At 39.6% G+C, this 15,926-nt stretch overlaps 1 protein-coding gene across 1 annotated transcript; it reads right to left on the bottom strand.

Moving 5' to 3' along the window:
- Window positions 1–3,817: 3,817 nt before the first annotated feature.
- On the bottom strand, window positions 3,818–12,349 carry SPIC (Spi-C transcription factor). The gene is made up of 6 exons (XM_043968641.1): window positions 12,306–12,349; window positions 11,109–11,135; window positions 9,942–10,035; window positions 7,190–7,302; window positions 6,398–6,506; window positions 3,818–4,406 (listed from the first exon to the last, which is right to left on the bottom strand). Exons 2-6 carry the CDS (start codon window positions 11,109–11,111, stop codon window positions 3,979–3,981), a joined length of 747 nt encoding a protein of 248 aa, XP_043824576.1. The 5' UTR covers window positions 11,112–11,135; window positions 12,306–12,349; the 3' UTR covers window positions 3,818–3,978.
- Window positions 12,350–15,926: the final 3,577 nt, after the last annotated feature.

Raw genomic sequence — 15,926 nt, 5'->3', positions numbered from 1 at the left:
AATAAGCATTAATTAAATGGCTACCAAGTGACAGGCCTTTGGCCAGGGGCTGAGGATATAAAGACAAAGAAAATTTGAAAGAGGATCAGACATGGAAAGATGAGAATATTCTGAGTAGAGGGGCTGAGGAATACCTAAGAGAAGAAAAAGGATTTTATTCTTCTAGAGTTCAGAAGGGGACTAAATGTCATCATTTTAAGAAGAACTGGAGAATGGCAATGAGATATTATCCAGAAAATCTACAGTCCATAAGTCAGAGTCTGAAGAAAGGGCTAACTAAAGAGAAATGATCACGTTGAGCCCCTGGAAGAGATTATTTAATTCTTTAAACATATGTCAAATCTGTGTCTATCTGTAAATCCCTTCCCCTTAAAGTTGTTCCTTGTTGTTTATCCTTTCTTTTCTTTTCTTTTCTTTTTCAGATCAATGAGGGTTAAGTAACTTGCCCAGGGTCACACAGCTAGTTAAGTGTCAAGTGTCTAATGATGGATTTGATTCCTCCTGAATCCAAGGCCAGTGCTCTATCCATTACACCACCTAGCTGCCCCTCATCCTTTATTTTCAAAGAGGACCAATGAGATCATGGGGTGATATGGTGACTCAAACTGGATTTAAATGAGACAGAGTTGCTCAAAGTCTTCAGCCTCACTCTCTCTTCCAGAGTCATCAGAGTCCAGTGGTGAGACAAAAGTCAAGATGATTGGCAATGCCCTGGGATACAGTAGATGTCCTTGGTGTCTTTGATGTCTGACCAGGCTCTAAACGCTCCACAGTACCTGCTTCAACCACCCTCATGGCTGTTGGAGCAAACTGTTGCCCCGTTCTGCTGGGGGATGTCTTTGTATGCTTGCATTTGTGTGTATGTCTTTGTATGCTTGAGGCCTGCTAGTTTGCCATTAACCTGGTTTAATCCGTCTCCCAAGCAGTTTTACCATGTTGTCGCCACTGCACATGGTGCAGCCTCTTGGAGCTACAGGTAAGAGTTGAATGCCAGGTGGACACCAAAGGTGGATGAGTGGCCCTTAACAGGGCTTGGCAGCCCTCACACCAGAGGTATTAGTCCATATGTCCCCTTAAAGTAAAGTTTAATTATCTGTTTGAAAAGACAATGTGTGGGGCAGCTAGGTGGTGAAGTGGATAGAGCACCAGCCCTGAAGTCAGGAGGACCTGAGTTCAAATCCAGCCTCAGACAATTGACACTTACTAGCTATGTGACCCTGGGCAAGTCACTTAACCCCAATTGCCTCACCAAAAGCAAACAAACAAACAAACAAAAAGACAATGTGTGCTGAATGTGCAATGAACAAGGTAGAATAATGGGCAGCAGCAGAAAATGTTTGAATTCAGGGACACAGGCTTGTAGAGTCCTCCAAAGTTTACCTCCAGGTTCTACTCTGAGCCAGATCATAGGAATCAGAGCTGGAAGGGACTTTGGCAGAGACATTTCTCTGCTTTTTGACTTGTGTGGTTTCAGGTTTCAGGGTTTCAGGGAAGTCTGACCTTGGATGAGCTAGGGAGCCAGATTCCTTTGTGTTACAAAAAATTTGTCAGATTCTTGATTGAGAACAGATTTTGATCATGGAGAAAGCAGGAAGACCCTGTGTACCTGGTTGGAGTGGAGAGAAGGGAAATAAAGAGCACTGGGATGAGAGGAATAAAGTTACAGTATAACAGTGTCCACTTTGACAATTAATAGCTGGGTAACTGAGAGCAAGAACTTCAACCTTTCTGAGCCTCATTATTCTCATCTGCTAAGTGGGTGTGATAACACATTGACTACTTCACATGCTTGTTTTGAGATAGGTATTTTGTTCATTATTGTTATTATTATTATTATTATTATTATTATGGGTGGTGGGGAATGACGTTACAGTTTAGAGTTAGAGGACTGAGGTTTGAATTTTGACCCTACCACTGTCTGGCTGTGTGGACCTACTAAATTCTCTGCACTTCAGTTTCCTCATCTGTAAAATGAAGATCACAATAATTGCATTACCTATCTCACAGTTGTTGTGAGGAAAACATTTTGTAAAACTAAATCATTACATAACTATCAGCTCCCTGGATAGAACAGTAGATAGCATGCCAGGCCTGCAGTTACTGACTCATTTTCCTGCATTCAAATCCAGCCTCAGACACTTACTAGCTAGCTGTGTGACCCTGGGTAAGTCCCTGTTTAAGCCTGTTTGCATGAGTTTCCTCATCTGTAAAATGAGCTGGAGAAGGAAATGGCAAACCACTCCAGGATTTTTGCCAAGAAAATGCCAAATGGGGTCACAAAGAGTTCAGACACAACTGAAATGACTGAACAACCTGGATTCAGTTCCCTATTTACTACCTGTATGATCTTGGGCCAGTGATTCTTTGGGCCTTACCTTCATCACTGTAAAATGAAGCAGCTGGATTAGAGAATTTCTAAAGTCCCTTCCAGCTCTGATTCCTATGATCTGGCTCAGAGTAGAACCTGGAGGTAAACTTTGGAGGACTCTACAAAACAGACAAAGGACACCAGGATGCTTCAGTTCAGGAGTAGTGAAATGACTAAGCCACTTGTGTTCACAAACCCATGCACCACATTAACATTGCCTGCATTGACTCTCCCCATGAACGTGACTTTTATTTGTGGGAAGGTGAGCAATAAGTTTATGGGAGTGTATGCTTCAATTACTGTTCTTGCTAAGCCATTGGAGTAAATGCCTTTGCTGAGAGCTAATTAAATCCACTGTCATACTGTTTGTGGGAAGTGCACTGGTTGGGGTTCATGAGCTAAAGCTCTAGAAGGGTGGTACCACAGGGTATATATATATATATATATATATATATATATATATATATATATATTTTGCAGGCTAATGGAGGTTAAGTGATTTGCCCAGGCTCACACAGCTAGTAAGCGTCAAGTGTCTGAGGCTGGATTTGAACTCAGGTACTCCTGAATCCAAGGCCAGTGCTTTATTCATGGTACATCTTTGACCTGTGAGAGTAGCTGCCCTTCTGGGGACCCAACCCAGAAATGTAAATGTAAGTTGGGAGAGTAACCCAGAAGCAATGCTACTATAGTTACTAATTTGTAAGACAGATATTCTTTTGGGGGGGGGATGGGGAGCAATGAGGGTTAAATGACTTGCCCAGGGTCACACAGCTAGTAAGTGTCAAATGTCTGAGGCCAAATTTGAACTCAGGTTCTCCTGAATCCAGGGCTGGTGCTTTATCCACTGTGCCACCTAGCTGCCCCTAAAGACAGGTCTTCTTAACCTAGGATCTGTGAACTCACCTTTTAAAGAGACATTTCTTTCATAGCTATCTTTCAATATAATGGGTTTCCTTTGTAATCCTATACATCTTATTTTATTCATTTAAATACATGATTCTGAGAAGGGGTCCATAGATTTCAGCAGAATGTCAAAGGGATCTGTGACAGGAAGATGGTCAGTAACCCCCATTATAGGAGAATAATTTCAGCAGGAAGCAGAACTGGAAAACACACTGAACTAGAAGGTAGGGGAAATCTGAGTTCCATTGCTATTTCTGATACTATGGGCAAATGACTTTACTGCTCTGACCTTCAGTTTCCTCATCTTGCAAACGTGTAAGACAAAGCCTCTCTCCTAAGGCTTTCGTGACAATGCGCATGAGATGTTCTGTAAATCCTAAAACACCACATAAATTACAGTTATTATTACTAAGATAGGAAGATGATGCTTATGTCAACAATAAAATAAACTTTTATATTTTTAAATTTATATCTTGAGAAAAATGGGCATTTTAAGGCAGTAATCTCAAAGAAATTTAATTTTTATACATTTATAGACTTCCATTCAACTTTATTAGTTGTATAAACCATTTAATTACAACATATAACAACAATGAAACTAAATGAAGTTTGGCTTGATTTAAGAGGAAAGTCCTTATCTTATAGGAATTTCTGATGCCTACAAAACCCTGTTAATGGGGATGGAAGGAAGGCAGGCATGTCTCCTAGCAGTCAGAGTAACCTAGATCATGGTCATGGCTATACATGTAATTATAATTGGCATTCCAGTTATTTAAATTTAGTTGTTCTTGGCCAGATTGAATATATTGTGAGTAGATTATTTCTTTTCCCAAGAACAACGGTGGGGATAGTCTCTGAAGGATGACCTCACTGAACTGATAGGTTAGCTTCCTGCGGATTTTTGTGATTTCCCCAGTTCTTCCATAGTTCCTCAAGGCTCTGGCCATTTTCTGGTAAGTCATGGTCTTGCGGTTGCCTTTCCTTCTTCCCCAAAGTTCTGCAAGTTTCTCTTTGTTTTTGGAAATAAACTGAAAGACCCCCTTTGATTTATCTACCCACTGGATACAGGATGCCATCTCAGGATCGCACAAAGACTCATGAAGGTATTCAAACAGTCGGAGCTTCTTTCTCCCTAAATATAGAATAAAACATGACATGGATTGGAATATCCCCAGACGTAGTAGGTGTAAAGCAGCAGCTCTATAAATGCTTCCATCCTGGATTCTGATTGAGCACAAAGTACTGGCAACAATTCCCTGTCCGTGTCACCGTCTAGCAATTGATTTTATGGGAGTGGCCTGGCACTTGAAGGCCACTGTATTAGTTGCAACCAAATTCTTTTTTTTGGTGAGGCAATTGGGGTTAAGTGACTTGCCTAGGGTCACACAGCTAGTAAGTGTCAAGGGTCTGAGGTCGGATTTGAACTCAGGTCCTCCTGACTCCAGGGCTGGTATTCTATCCACTGCGCCACCTAGCTGCCCCAAGGCCACAGTATCAGGCTTCTAAGGCCACCTAGGGATCCAAAAGGTCCAGTACCAAGTGAATTATCTGATATTAGCTGATTATACCATAACCTGGCATACCGAATTTCTTTAGATTGCTTTTTAGTAAAGGTACCCAGCTGCCCCCTCGATGATACTCTAAAAAGAAGGTTATAATAAAACCATTTTCAGGATGAAGATTTATGTGAAAAAAAAAGACAGTTTAGGAAATTTTTTAAAAACTGGGTTTGTCATATGTATGTCTTGAATTTATAATGTAGTAATGTATGATATAATATAATAAGAGACAAGTCACAGTGTACATCACCAAACCCAACCTCACCATTTACTTATGAACCCAAACTTTCTCAGAAAGATTGGCCACATACAATTGTTGGCAGTTTTGATAGGGTACACAAAAGGTCATTTTAGGCATAATGACATTTTTCATTGCCATGAAATATATGGGACTCTTTTCTAATAACCCTTTATAATACAGGATGAATTAAAATGCTGTCCAAGAGATCTTGATAGATTTTTTATGCCCGTCGGGACAGAAAAGGATGTCAGCCTTCCTGATGAGTAGAAGAGTGAATGACTACACAACTATGATACAAATTCCTTAGCATCAGATTCTACTTTTTATAATCTATGGCACATTGTTAGCAAAATGGAATTGTGGATTCCCACAAAATTGTTTACTTGTCTGTGTAGAAAAACTCCAAGGGGAATAGTACTCTTGCATCATTCCTCATTCATTCAAGAACTTCAAAGGTTTTGTAACTAACCTTATCTTTTGAATGCTATAATCTCTAGTTTATGAATTGAGAAACATAAGGGACTTACCAAAGGATACAGAATGAATTAAAGTCAAACACAAAGAGAATAGAACTCTTCTGACCCCCGGCCACTACATGGTAGTTTCTACATTTTAAAATCATTTCCAACCAGCACCATTTATTAAAGTGCCTAATTTCACATGGCCCCTTGTTAGCAAGACACTACACCAAAAATGCTCACCGAGCCTCAGGAACTAATACTGGATGAGATTATGAAAAGAAATCCTGAGCAGAAGGTGGCCAAATCTACCTCTTTAGGCTCAACAATCACATATAGAGGACCTAATATTCAATTAGCAAAATGCCCATATGCCTATGTAGGAACTATGGAAATGAAGAAATGACCCAAACCCCATTTCTCAAGGGTTCCCTATGTGCTAAGCACTATACTAAGCACTGGGAATCCAGATAGCAAAGAGAGACAGTCTTTGCCCTTCAGGAACTTGGTTTCAGTATGGGGAGATAACATACCGAGAGGAGTAGGGGCCAGGGAGAACTTTGGTCCTGAAGGTTATAGAAATGGTGAAGGGGCCATGGAGTGGCTTGACACAGCCCTTCCAGGAATGATGACAGAGTGGGTGTTTTGAAGCATTATTTATATAGAGTTTACTATAGGGACTGGGACCATGTGGATCTTACTACAACAGATTTCGGCGTGGTGCATCTGTCAGAGAGTTGATTTGTTCACCCTCAGTGATGAAAGGAATATTTTAAAATACACTTAGAAACTAGGATATGACACCTCCTTGAAACCATTTGGAACAAATATACTAGTACACCGAATCAAAGATTGATTAACACACCTTTTCCTGCTCTTTGTTGGACAGGAGCCATCTGCACCCCTTGATTTTCAGTCATATTCTGCAGAGCATGATGGATGCTTCCTTCAAAATAGAAGTCAGTAGCACTATTCTAATGATAAAGTAAGATAAAACTGTAATCAGCAGGGAACCCCTCTGAGAGATGAATGGGTGAATTAAGAGACCCTTGGGACATTTTCCTTCTCCAGTGGTTGCTAGAATGTGGTTGGAGTGGCCTAGTTTAATCAAAACTTGATTCTTTTCTTTGAATACAGGAAGGATCTCTGAGCTGATTATTAACAGATGGTGAGGCAGAATACTCTAATGAGTCACTGGACAAGTCCCCACTGCCTTCTTGGGTAGCATGTATCCTTTGCAGATTTCTGAGGAAAAGAAGGAGCAGCAATAACCTATGACTTCTGAAAACTTTAACTGTGGCCTAACAGGCCACAATAACAATAATAATGACTAACATTTAAATAGTGCTTTAAGGTCTGCAAGGCAATTTACACATCCTACTATTTGATCTACTGAATGACAGGCTCACAATTGATAACATTTTTGATGATTCTCTTTCATTTAATCCATGTTAGTTGCTTTCATAGGCTCATTAATAAGGGTTGGGAAGCATAGTTGTAGGGAGCAGATTTCAAATGAAAATTTAGCTGTTATCAAATGGAAAAGAGCTCCCCAGCTTTCAACATGTGACCCAAACTTTCTTACCACCTGTTATCAACAGGGAAAATGGCCCATTGGAATGACTAAGAAATGGAATCACGCTACAACTCTACTTACAATGACAGTTCTCCAGTTATAGACAGTTTCTTCTGTGGGGAGTACTCCATAACAGTTAGGATTTCCTCTGAGATGAGGATAATGATTGAGGAAAGTCAGGCAATTTTTGTAATCTAATCGAAAAAAAGAGAAAAGGAATTTGAAAAGTCATGGTTAATTTAAAAAAATTTATATAGAATAAATTTCCTGGAGAAAGAAGCATTCTGTCCCTATCCAGGGTTGCCTTTCATAAGCTTGGAGTTGATTGAATGGAGTGAAGATGAGATCAAAAAAAAAAAACCTCAATCCCCAAACCAGCGTAAACATCATAATTATGTGTGACGTCAGGAAATAAAAGTTGTTCTCTAAGAAAAGAAATGAGAAAGTAAATAATGATTCTAAATATTAATACTTCACCTTGAATAGGTTTACAAGGTACAATTTCGAAATATTCCTTATGCAAAGAAAACACTTGGGAAAAAAGCCCATAAAAGCACAAGCTCATAGGCTAACCAAGAAGGCATCATTATCTAACAAAAATGGCATTGATTTTATATGCAAATATGGTGAGGCAGCTAGGAGGCACGATAAGGAGGATGCTGGTTTTGGAATCAGGAAGTCCTGTGTGCAAATGCCACCTCAGCTACTTACTAGCTCTGTGACCCTGAACAAATCACTTATGCTCCCTAAACCTCAGTTTCCTCTTCTGTAAAATGAAGCATCTACTTCACAGGGTTGTTAAAGGATCCAATGAGAGAACACATGTAAAGCACTTTGCAAAATCTATTGTTATGTAAATGCTGGCCACTAGAAGTCTTGCCTTTATTGCCAGAAGCACAGAGAAAGAATAAATGTTTCCCAGATCATTTGGGCAGGTGTATCCAAATGGCCAAGATGACTCCAGGATGTTTCTGAAAAGATGTTTCCGACTACTCAGACTGTGTGGGGACATTGTTTACCATGCTACAATCTCAAGAAAATCTACAAACAGTGGGGTGGTGAGCTCTAAATGGCAACTGAGAGAGGGAACATCTATAAAAACATGTGTGGATAGAGCAATGGCCCTGGAGTCAGGAGGACCTGAGTTCAAATCTGGCCTCAGACACTTAACACTTACTAGCTGTGTGACCCTGGGCAAGTCACTTAACCCCAATTGCCTCAAAAAAAACAACAACCATGTGTGAGGTGAAGGCAACCTAAACACCAATGTGGAGGGGAACTCTATGGTCACACTGTCAGCACAAGGATTGAGCTATCCCATTAGAGAATCACAGAATTTGAGGGTCAGGGGGCTTCAAACACCACATAGTCGAGGAGTTCTTTACCTTTTTCATTTCATGGCCTCCTTGGGCATGTCCATAAGGGTCCTTTGAACCCTTTTTTCAAAACAATGGCTTTAAATGACTGAAATCCAATACATGAGATATCATAACCCATCTATACTCTCCTCCAAAACAATGTGATTAATGATACAGCATTATATATATATATATATATATATGTATATATATATATGTTATAGAATGTGTACAATATAATGATGTTATATTGGTAAATAATATGTACTAAATAGTATATGAGAATACAGTATGCATATAAAACAGTATTAATGTAATGAGAAGTAATACAGTACCATAATCAATGAGCTAGCCTTTTACAGTTTATGTGGTACTTTGCATATATTCTCTTTTTTATCTTTATAATAACCCTAGGAGGTATGGAGTATAACTATGATTTTTACAATGGAAACTGAGTGAAGCACAGTCAGGTGATATGATTAGACTAACCAAGATCATGTAATAAGCATCAGAACTCAACAGGATTGTAAGTCACCTCTTCCAGCCCCTCTCCCAGCTACTGAGTGGAAAACCCAGGAATTAAACCTAAGTCCTCTTGTTCTAAATCTAAAACTAGTTCTACCACATTATACTACCTCCCAGAAGATTGTAGTATATTCGTATTGGGCTGTATCCTGAATCATGGCACCTAAAATAAAAGTGGATTGTAGTATAGCAAATGAACAAGAGACAGCAAAAAGGAAAAAAACCAAACAAACCAAAAAACAACAACCAAAAAACAAAACCAAAAATTTACTCTGGCCCAAAATTAAACTTGTGAGAAGCTTGTGAATGGTATGGCACAACGTTAGCAGATTTAAGTATTTATGGGAATCATGGGAACCTCCAAGAATGGTGGAGGGCTCATGGATACTTCTGGGCTTGTGGTGGGAGCAGGACTGCAGAGTAAATTTCTGATAAGTGTTTTTGGAATAGCTAGGGTTTAAGTTACCTTTTTTTTGTGTGTGTGAGGCAATTGGGGTTAAGTGACTTGCCCAGGGTCACACAGCTAGTGTCAAATTTCTGAGGTTGGATTTGAACTCAGGCCCTCCTGAATCCAGGGCTGGTGCTCTATCCACTGGGACACCTAGCTGCCCCTAAGCTTCCATTTTTAAAAGAGGTACTGAACAAACAGAACACCACCAGCAGGAGTGACTCATAATTTCCCAAACCAGATATTAGCATTGACTGTCATGGTGGATAGCTCTGCCCATGGGTTTAGGATTTTCTGGACTCTCTGTGGGGAAAGTCATGTGGCTTTAACCTGTAGCTTCCATTATAAGGCTTTAAGAGGCTGGGTTGGAGGCACATTCTGCCTCAATAAGAATGACCATGGTGGTCTTCTCCCCCTCAGTCTACCCCGCCCAAGTAGCTCAGTCTAACCCTTAAAGTACTGGGAAGTTGCAGGGAATAACTTCTGGATGGCTTATCTTTACCTGGGGAATACTGATGGTCCCCAGCTGAATGTTGCTGCATTACCTCATAAGCATCTTCAAATGCCTGGCCCAGCATATCTTGTTCCAGCCAGCTCTGTAAGAACAAGGACAGGTCTCTTGTTTATTAAGCCAGTGTTCGATATTCACTTGTTATTGCTTTTTTCTCCTAATAAAAAGGCAATACAAAATTTTGAATGACATGAACACAGGATCTAGTTTCATAGAGAAATTCTTGCCATCCTTAAGTACCATAGGATCCAGCAGGGATTTTGTTTTTAACATGTCCAAAATATGGGTAAGATTGTAGTGAACAAAAAGGTAGAGGAAGTAACTAATAATAAGCTGAAAGAAGGAAGGAAGGAAGAATGGAAAGAAAGAAAGAAAGAAAGAAAGAAAGAAAGAAAGAAAGAAAGAAGAAAGAAAGAAAGAAAGAAAGAAAGAAAGAAAGAAAGAAAGAAGAAAGAAAGAAAGAAAGAAGAGAAAAGAAAGAAAGAAGGAAGGGAGGGAGGGAGGGAGGGAGGAAGGAAGGAAGGAAGGAAGGAAGGAAGGAAGGAAGGAAGGAAAAGAAAAACCAAGAATTCCTTTGAAGTTTGGGGGATTTTTTTGGTCCTGACCTATAATTCCATGAATGCAGGGATCTCCCAGTGAGGAAACTCCCTCTATCAGTGCAGATCTGTTATTGTTCTGCAACTTATCAGTTCAATGTATAATTGCCTGGAGCAAGGTGAAGTGACTTGCCCAGGGTCACACAGTCAGTATATAGCAGAGACAGAACTTGAACCCAGGTCTTTCTGACTCCAAGGGCTGGTTCTCTATTTACTACCCCAGGATGTCTCTTACCTGGAAAAAAAAAAAAGAAGAAAAGAAAGAGAGATTATTGTCCATTTGCGTGAATGGGATTTGTTACTAATAAATTTTAAAGCACAATAAAGAATGTCTTAAAAGCAGAATTTGGAAACTGTTACTTCTAAATTATATACCCTTACTTTTAAGGGAATAATCATGGGAAAATAAAATCATACTGCCTTTATAAAGCAATTTTTTTCCATTACTCATGAACTAGGAAAAACATTCTACTGCAAAATTTCCTATGAATATTTTGTTTTTAAAGAGGAGAAGGAAGGAAAGATCAAAAAAGAAAGGATAATGAAAGAGTATTAAACTTACCATGGCTTTATTAACAAAGTGGTAAACCTGAAAAAAATTAATATTCATCCATTTTAACAAAAAAATTAAGTCAAGCACCTAGATAATTATTTCTGAATTAATAGATCTTGAATCATTTCAGATTAGAAAAATTAGGCTTTGTTGGAAAAAGAGATGAAAATAAAATAAAAGCTTATAAAATTCTTTATAAAAAAAGAATTTTGGGTAATGGATTCAAAAAAGTTTAAATGATTTACTATGGTCTTAAGGAAAACCCTTAGAATAACTTCCAATAACTTTTCCATTATTAGATGTCAAAAAAGTGACCATTAGAACAAAAATTGTTATTGACACAATCTTATTACCTCTACTATTTAATATTTGAAAGATAATAAATACACAAGTGATTCAATATCAGCTATCAACTTTTCAGAAGTCCCTAAGATACTAATAACATCTTTATCTTAACACAGTGCCACATATATAACTTCACGCAAACTCTCTGCTTCTGCCAACTGGGTTGTTTAACAACAAAGATTTTGAAGATACCCCAATGATGTAAGTTTTCAGAAATGCCACTTGTACCTTTATTAAGTCAGAGTACTAAGACACTGTTGCTGATTTCTTAAAAATAAGGATGAGTTCTTGGAGGATTCAAAATTGGTTATCCTTTCATTTATATTTAAAGCACTTTTATTTATGCAAATTTCCTAAAAATTTATTAAATTGTTCCATAGCAATTAATTTCAAATGTCACAATTTCCTGTTGTGTGTATGTCTAATTATACCATACCAAACCATCAAAATAGAATGAAAGAAGAAAAGCTTCTATAATATAATATTTTGTTGGAAAAAAACCAGGTTTGCTTCATTAAGCTTTAAAGCAAGACACAGATAATAACATAGGGTTGCAGTTTAAATCGCAGCCTTAACACCAAAGTTGAGTTATTTGACTACAAGACCCCAGAGATCTCTTTCATGGAAAGAACTGAGATGACTTGGAGTACCAATCAATCAGCAAGTATTCATTAAGCGCCTACTACGTGTAAGGCCTTGTTATAATAGTGCTGGCAAACTGGAAGAAATGGATGAAATCAGAACTAATAAGTCGAATAGTATTACATAATTAAAGCTACACTCGGTGATCAGCATTTATTGTGCTGCTAGAGAAAATGAAAAGTTGTATTGTACTTGGAATAACACAAGCTGAGCACTTACCAGGAAGGAGACTTCAGTCCTCTACCAAGACGTTTTCATTAATAACACAAGAGGCTGAATTGTTAAAGAGCAAACGGGCAAGGCTGCATTAAATAGTTGGTTTTGGGGAAGTGCTACAAAAGGGGATTTTTTTTTAAAAGATACAGGGCCTTCATAATTTCTATTTGATAATATCGATGAGGACATAGCAGGGACTGTTATTATGAAGAGGTCTCTCCATTCAGTTCTTGGGCCCAGAGCATTCTAAACACAGTAAAAAGAGAATAAAGCGTTTTATAAAGCATTTCCGGGTACGAAGCATTTTTGTGTCTATTGTTTCACTGGTACTTTATCACAGAGATATGGGCTGGTTTCACTGGTATATGGAACTCCCTTGGTGAGGAAATTCCCTGTGCCGATGCGGGTTGGCAACCTTTTCTACTGGGCATAGTATAATGTTTAAGAATTGCCCAGAGCACTGAGAACTCAGTGCCCTGTCCAGGGTCACTGAGCCAGGACTGGGGCCCAGGTGGCACTGGTTCCCAGGCCAGCTTTCTATCTTCCTCTCTGCTCTTAATAATAACCCTGTGAAAGAGATGGTGCCAGTATCATCATGCCCATTTTACACAGGAGGAAATGAGGCTAAGACAAGTCATATGACTGGCTCAAGGTCATGCAATCAGTCTCTAGTGTGACTAGGACTTGAACCCAACACCTCTGATGCCTGGTCTGCTACTCTCTTTTTAAGCTTGGCCCTCCCTCTATCATCCAGGCTGGAAGCCCCTCACTCACGGGCCTGCTTTCACGACTGATTCCCGGGGGAGCTTTATTCTGCTCCAGTTTACCCCTCCTAAGGCAGTCTGGTGATGAACACTCTCCCCTCCCTCCATAGGATCCACCACATTGGAGCTGGACTTAGTTCAAACAATTGCCTGATCTGAGTAGCTCAGAGCTCCTGAATTCAAGAGATCCCCCTGCCTCAGCCTCCCCTGGGGCACCACCAAGGCCAGACAGCACTCTTCATGATGTTCTGTGAAACAAACCCCTTGTACCCAATTTTATGTCATTCTAAATGAAGAGAGAGGCAATTTCCATCTGTAGCCATGTCTAATTGTGCCTTGACAGACATTTTTTCCACTCTAGTTCACTGACAACCCACATGTAAGGCATTTAACCTCTTGGGTCCCATTTTCCCTTACTGTAAAATGAAGGGGTTGGCCTGAATGGTTTCTTCTTCCTTCCTTCTTTCTTCTTTCCTTCTTCCTTCCCTCCTTTCTTCCTCTTCTTCTTCTTTGCAGGATAATGAGGGTTAAGTGACTTGCCCAGGGTCACACAGTTAGTAAGTGTCAAGTGTCTGAGGCTGGATTTGAATTGGGCCCATCTGTGCTTAATCCACTGCACTACCTAGATGCCCCTGGCCTGGATGGCTTCTAGCTCTAGACTTATGATTCTATGATCTTAACAAATGATAAAAACAGCTCACATTTCTACAGCACTTTGTAAACTATAAAATTTCTGCATTTCTACAGCATTTTATAGTTTACAAAATGCTTTTTTTACAAAAACCTTGAGGGATGGGCAGTGCAAATATTATTTTCCCATTTTACAGATGAGGAAACAGGCCTAGAAAGATTAAATGTTATACCGAAGGTCACCCAGTGACCTAGTAAAAATGGAAGGAGTGCTGAACTGGAAGTCACAGGACCTGAGTTCAAATTCTAACTCTACCTACATGGCCTTCAGCAAAACACTTCCTTTGGGCCTCAGTTTCTTCCTGTGTAAAATACGGGGATTGGACTAGGTGACCCCTAATTTTCATTTCAGTTCTAGATGTATGATTATAAATGTTAGACTAAAATCTAGGTCTTCTGGCTCTCAGAAGGCACTCTATTAACTGATGCACAAGAGGCAGTATGATGCCTTCAGATAAAATGAGTGACGTGACCTTTGTTATTTTCAATATAAAAAAACATGACCCTAGTGAAAAGAACACTGAGCTGAGGTCAAGGAGACCTGGGTTCTGGTTCTGTGTGACTCAATTTCCACAACTGTCCTCACTAGCCCACAAGGCTGTCATGCTGATAAAATGAGGGTAAGAAATATTTGTTGAATGACTGAATAAGTAAATGCTCAGTCCAGTGCTTCAGCAGCAATGCATCCCCTGCAGCAACTTTAGAACTTTGACCATATCTCTTTGGAGAGCCAAATTCTTCTATTCTTGTGAAAACCCAGGATGGTTTTTGTAGTTCACATGTAGTTTGTATCACAACAGAGAGACAGAGAAGCAGTTATCAGAGAAGCACTGAAAAATCACAGTGGAAAGCACAAAGTATCAGATCAGAGGTGCTCAACCTCAGCCCTACAGGCCCCATACACCCGCTCAGGAATCTTGGGGTGGACTTGTTACATACTTAGATAAACAAAACCAAACTGACATGTCATTTTTAAGTACACTGAATAGAAGCTTCTTTTGATTTTCCTGGGATTTTATGTAACCTTTTTTTTAACCACCACAGCTGTTATAACGTTGTTACATAAAACTCAGCAAAACTGCTCCTCTGGGTAAATTGGGCCTCATGTGATGCAAGAACCTTTTTGGGAATCAATAGTTTTACCCACAGATTGAATCAAAATCTGCCTCTTGTCATAGAGGATGGATTTTTACGTAGGAGACCAATTAATCGGAGCTGAGGAGCTGAGTTCTTGAACCAGACATTAAGTTCTTAATGTATTTTACAACAAACAGACAACAAAAACAATAAATTGTATTGGCATCATTTTAAAAATTGTGACATGTAAAAGAATGCGAAATATTTTGAAGGTTCACTTCTACACACAAGTATTATGGGATGTGGGGGGTGCACTCACTCACTTTTTTTTTTTTAGCATTGTGCATGTAATCTCCAGTGTCCCTAGAAGTCTGGGAGGACCCCTCATCTCTGAGCTCTGCTGACAAAGAAAGACACTGACACTTGTCGCTATCAGCATAGAGCACTTCACAGGCTTGCAGATTTTAGAATAGGAGGGGGCCTTAGAGGACACCGAGTGTCACCCCTTCCTTTTTAAAAATAAGGAACCCAGAGCAGCTAGGTGGCGCAGTGGATAAAGAACTGGCCCTGGATTCAGGAGGACCTGAGATCAAATGCTGCCTCAGATACTTGACACTTACTAGCTGTGTGACCCTGGGCAAGTCACTTAATCCCCATTGCCCCACAAAACAACAACAACAACAACAACAAAACCAATAAAAATAAGGAACCCAAGACCCAGAGAAGTTAGGGGACTTACTTGACCAAGGACACACAAGGCAGCAACTGGCAGAGATAGCATGTGAAATCATTCCTTTGACTCCAAAACCCATGCCCTTTCCAATGAGGATTTTAGGTTAGAGTCATTTTCTTTTTTTTCTTTTTTCTTTTTTTTTTGCGGGGCAATGGGGGTTAAGTGACTTGCCCAGGGTCACACAGCCAATAAGTGTCAAGTATCTGAGTCCGAATCCGAACTCAGGTACTCCTGAATCCAGGGCCGGCGCTCTATCTACTGCGCCACCTAGCTGCTCCCTAGAGTCATTTTCAATACTCGATTTGACGACTGGAAGAGGACACCATATAGCTGACGCCTCTTTTAGATTCAATGACAAGT

Source organism: Dromiciops gliroides, chromosome 5 (assembly GCF_019393635.1).
Source record: "Dromiciops gliroides isolate mDroGli1 chromosome 5, mDroGli1.pri, whole genome shotgun sequence".
Classification (NCBI taxonomy): domain Eukaryota; kingdom Metazoa; phylum Chordata; class Mammalia; order Microbiotheria; family Microbiotheriidae; genus Dromiciops; species Dromiciops gliroides.
Note: the sequence above shows the minus strand (reverse complement) of the source record. Positions and strands in the feature narration are given on the sequence as shown.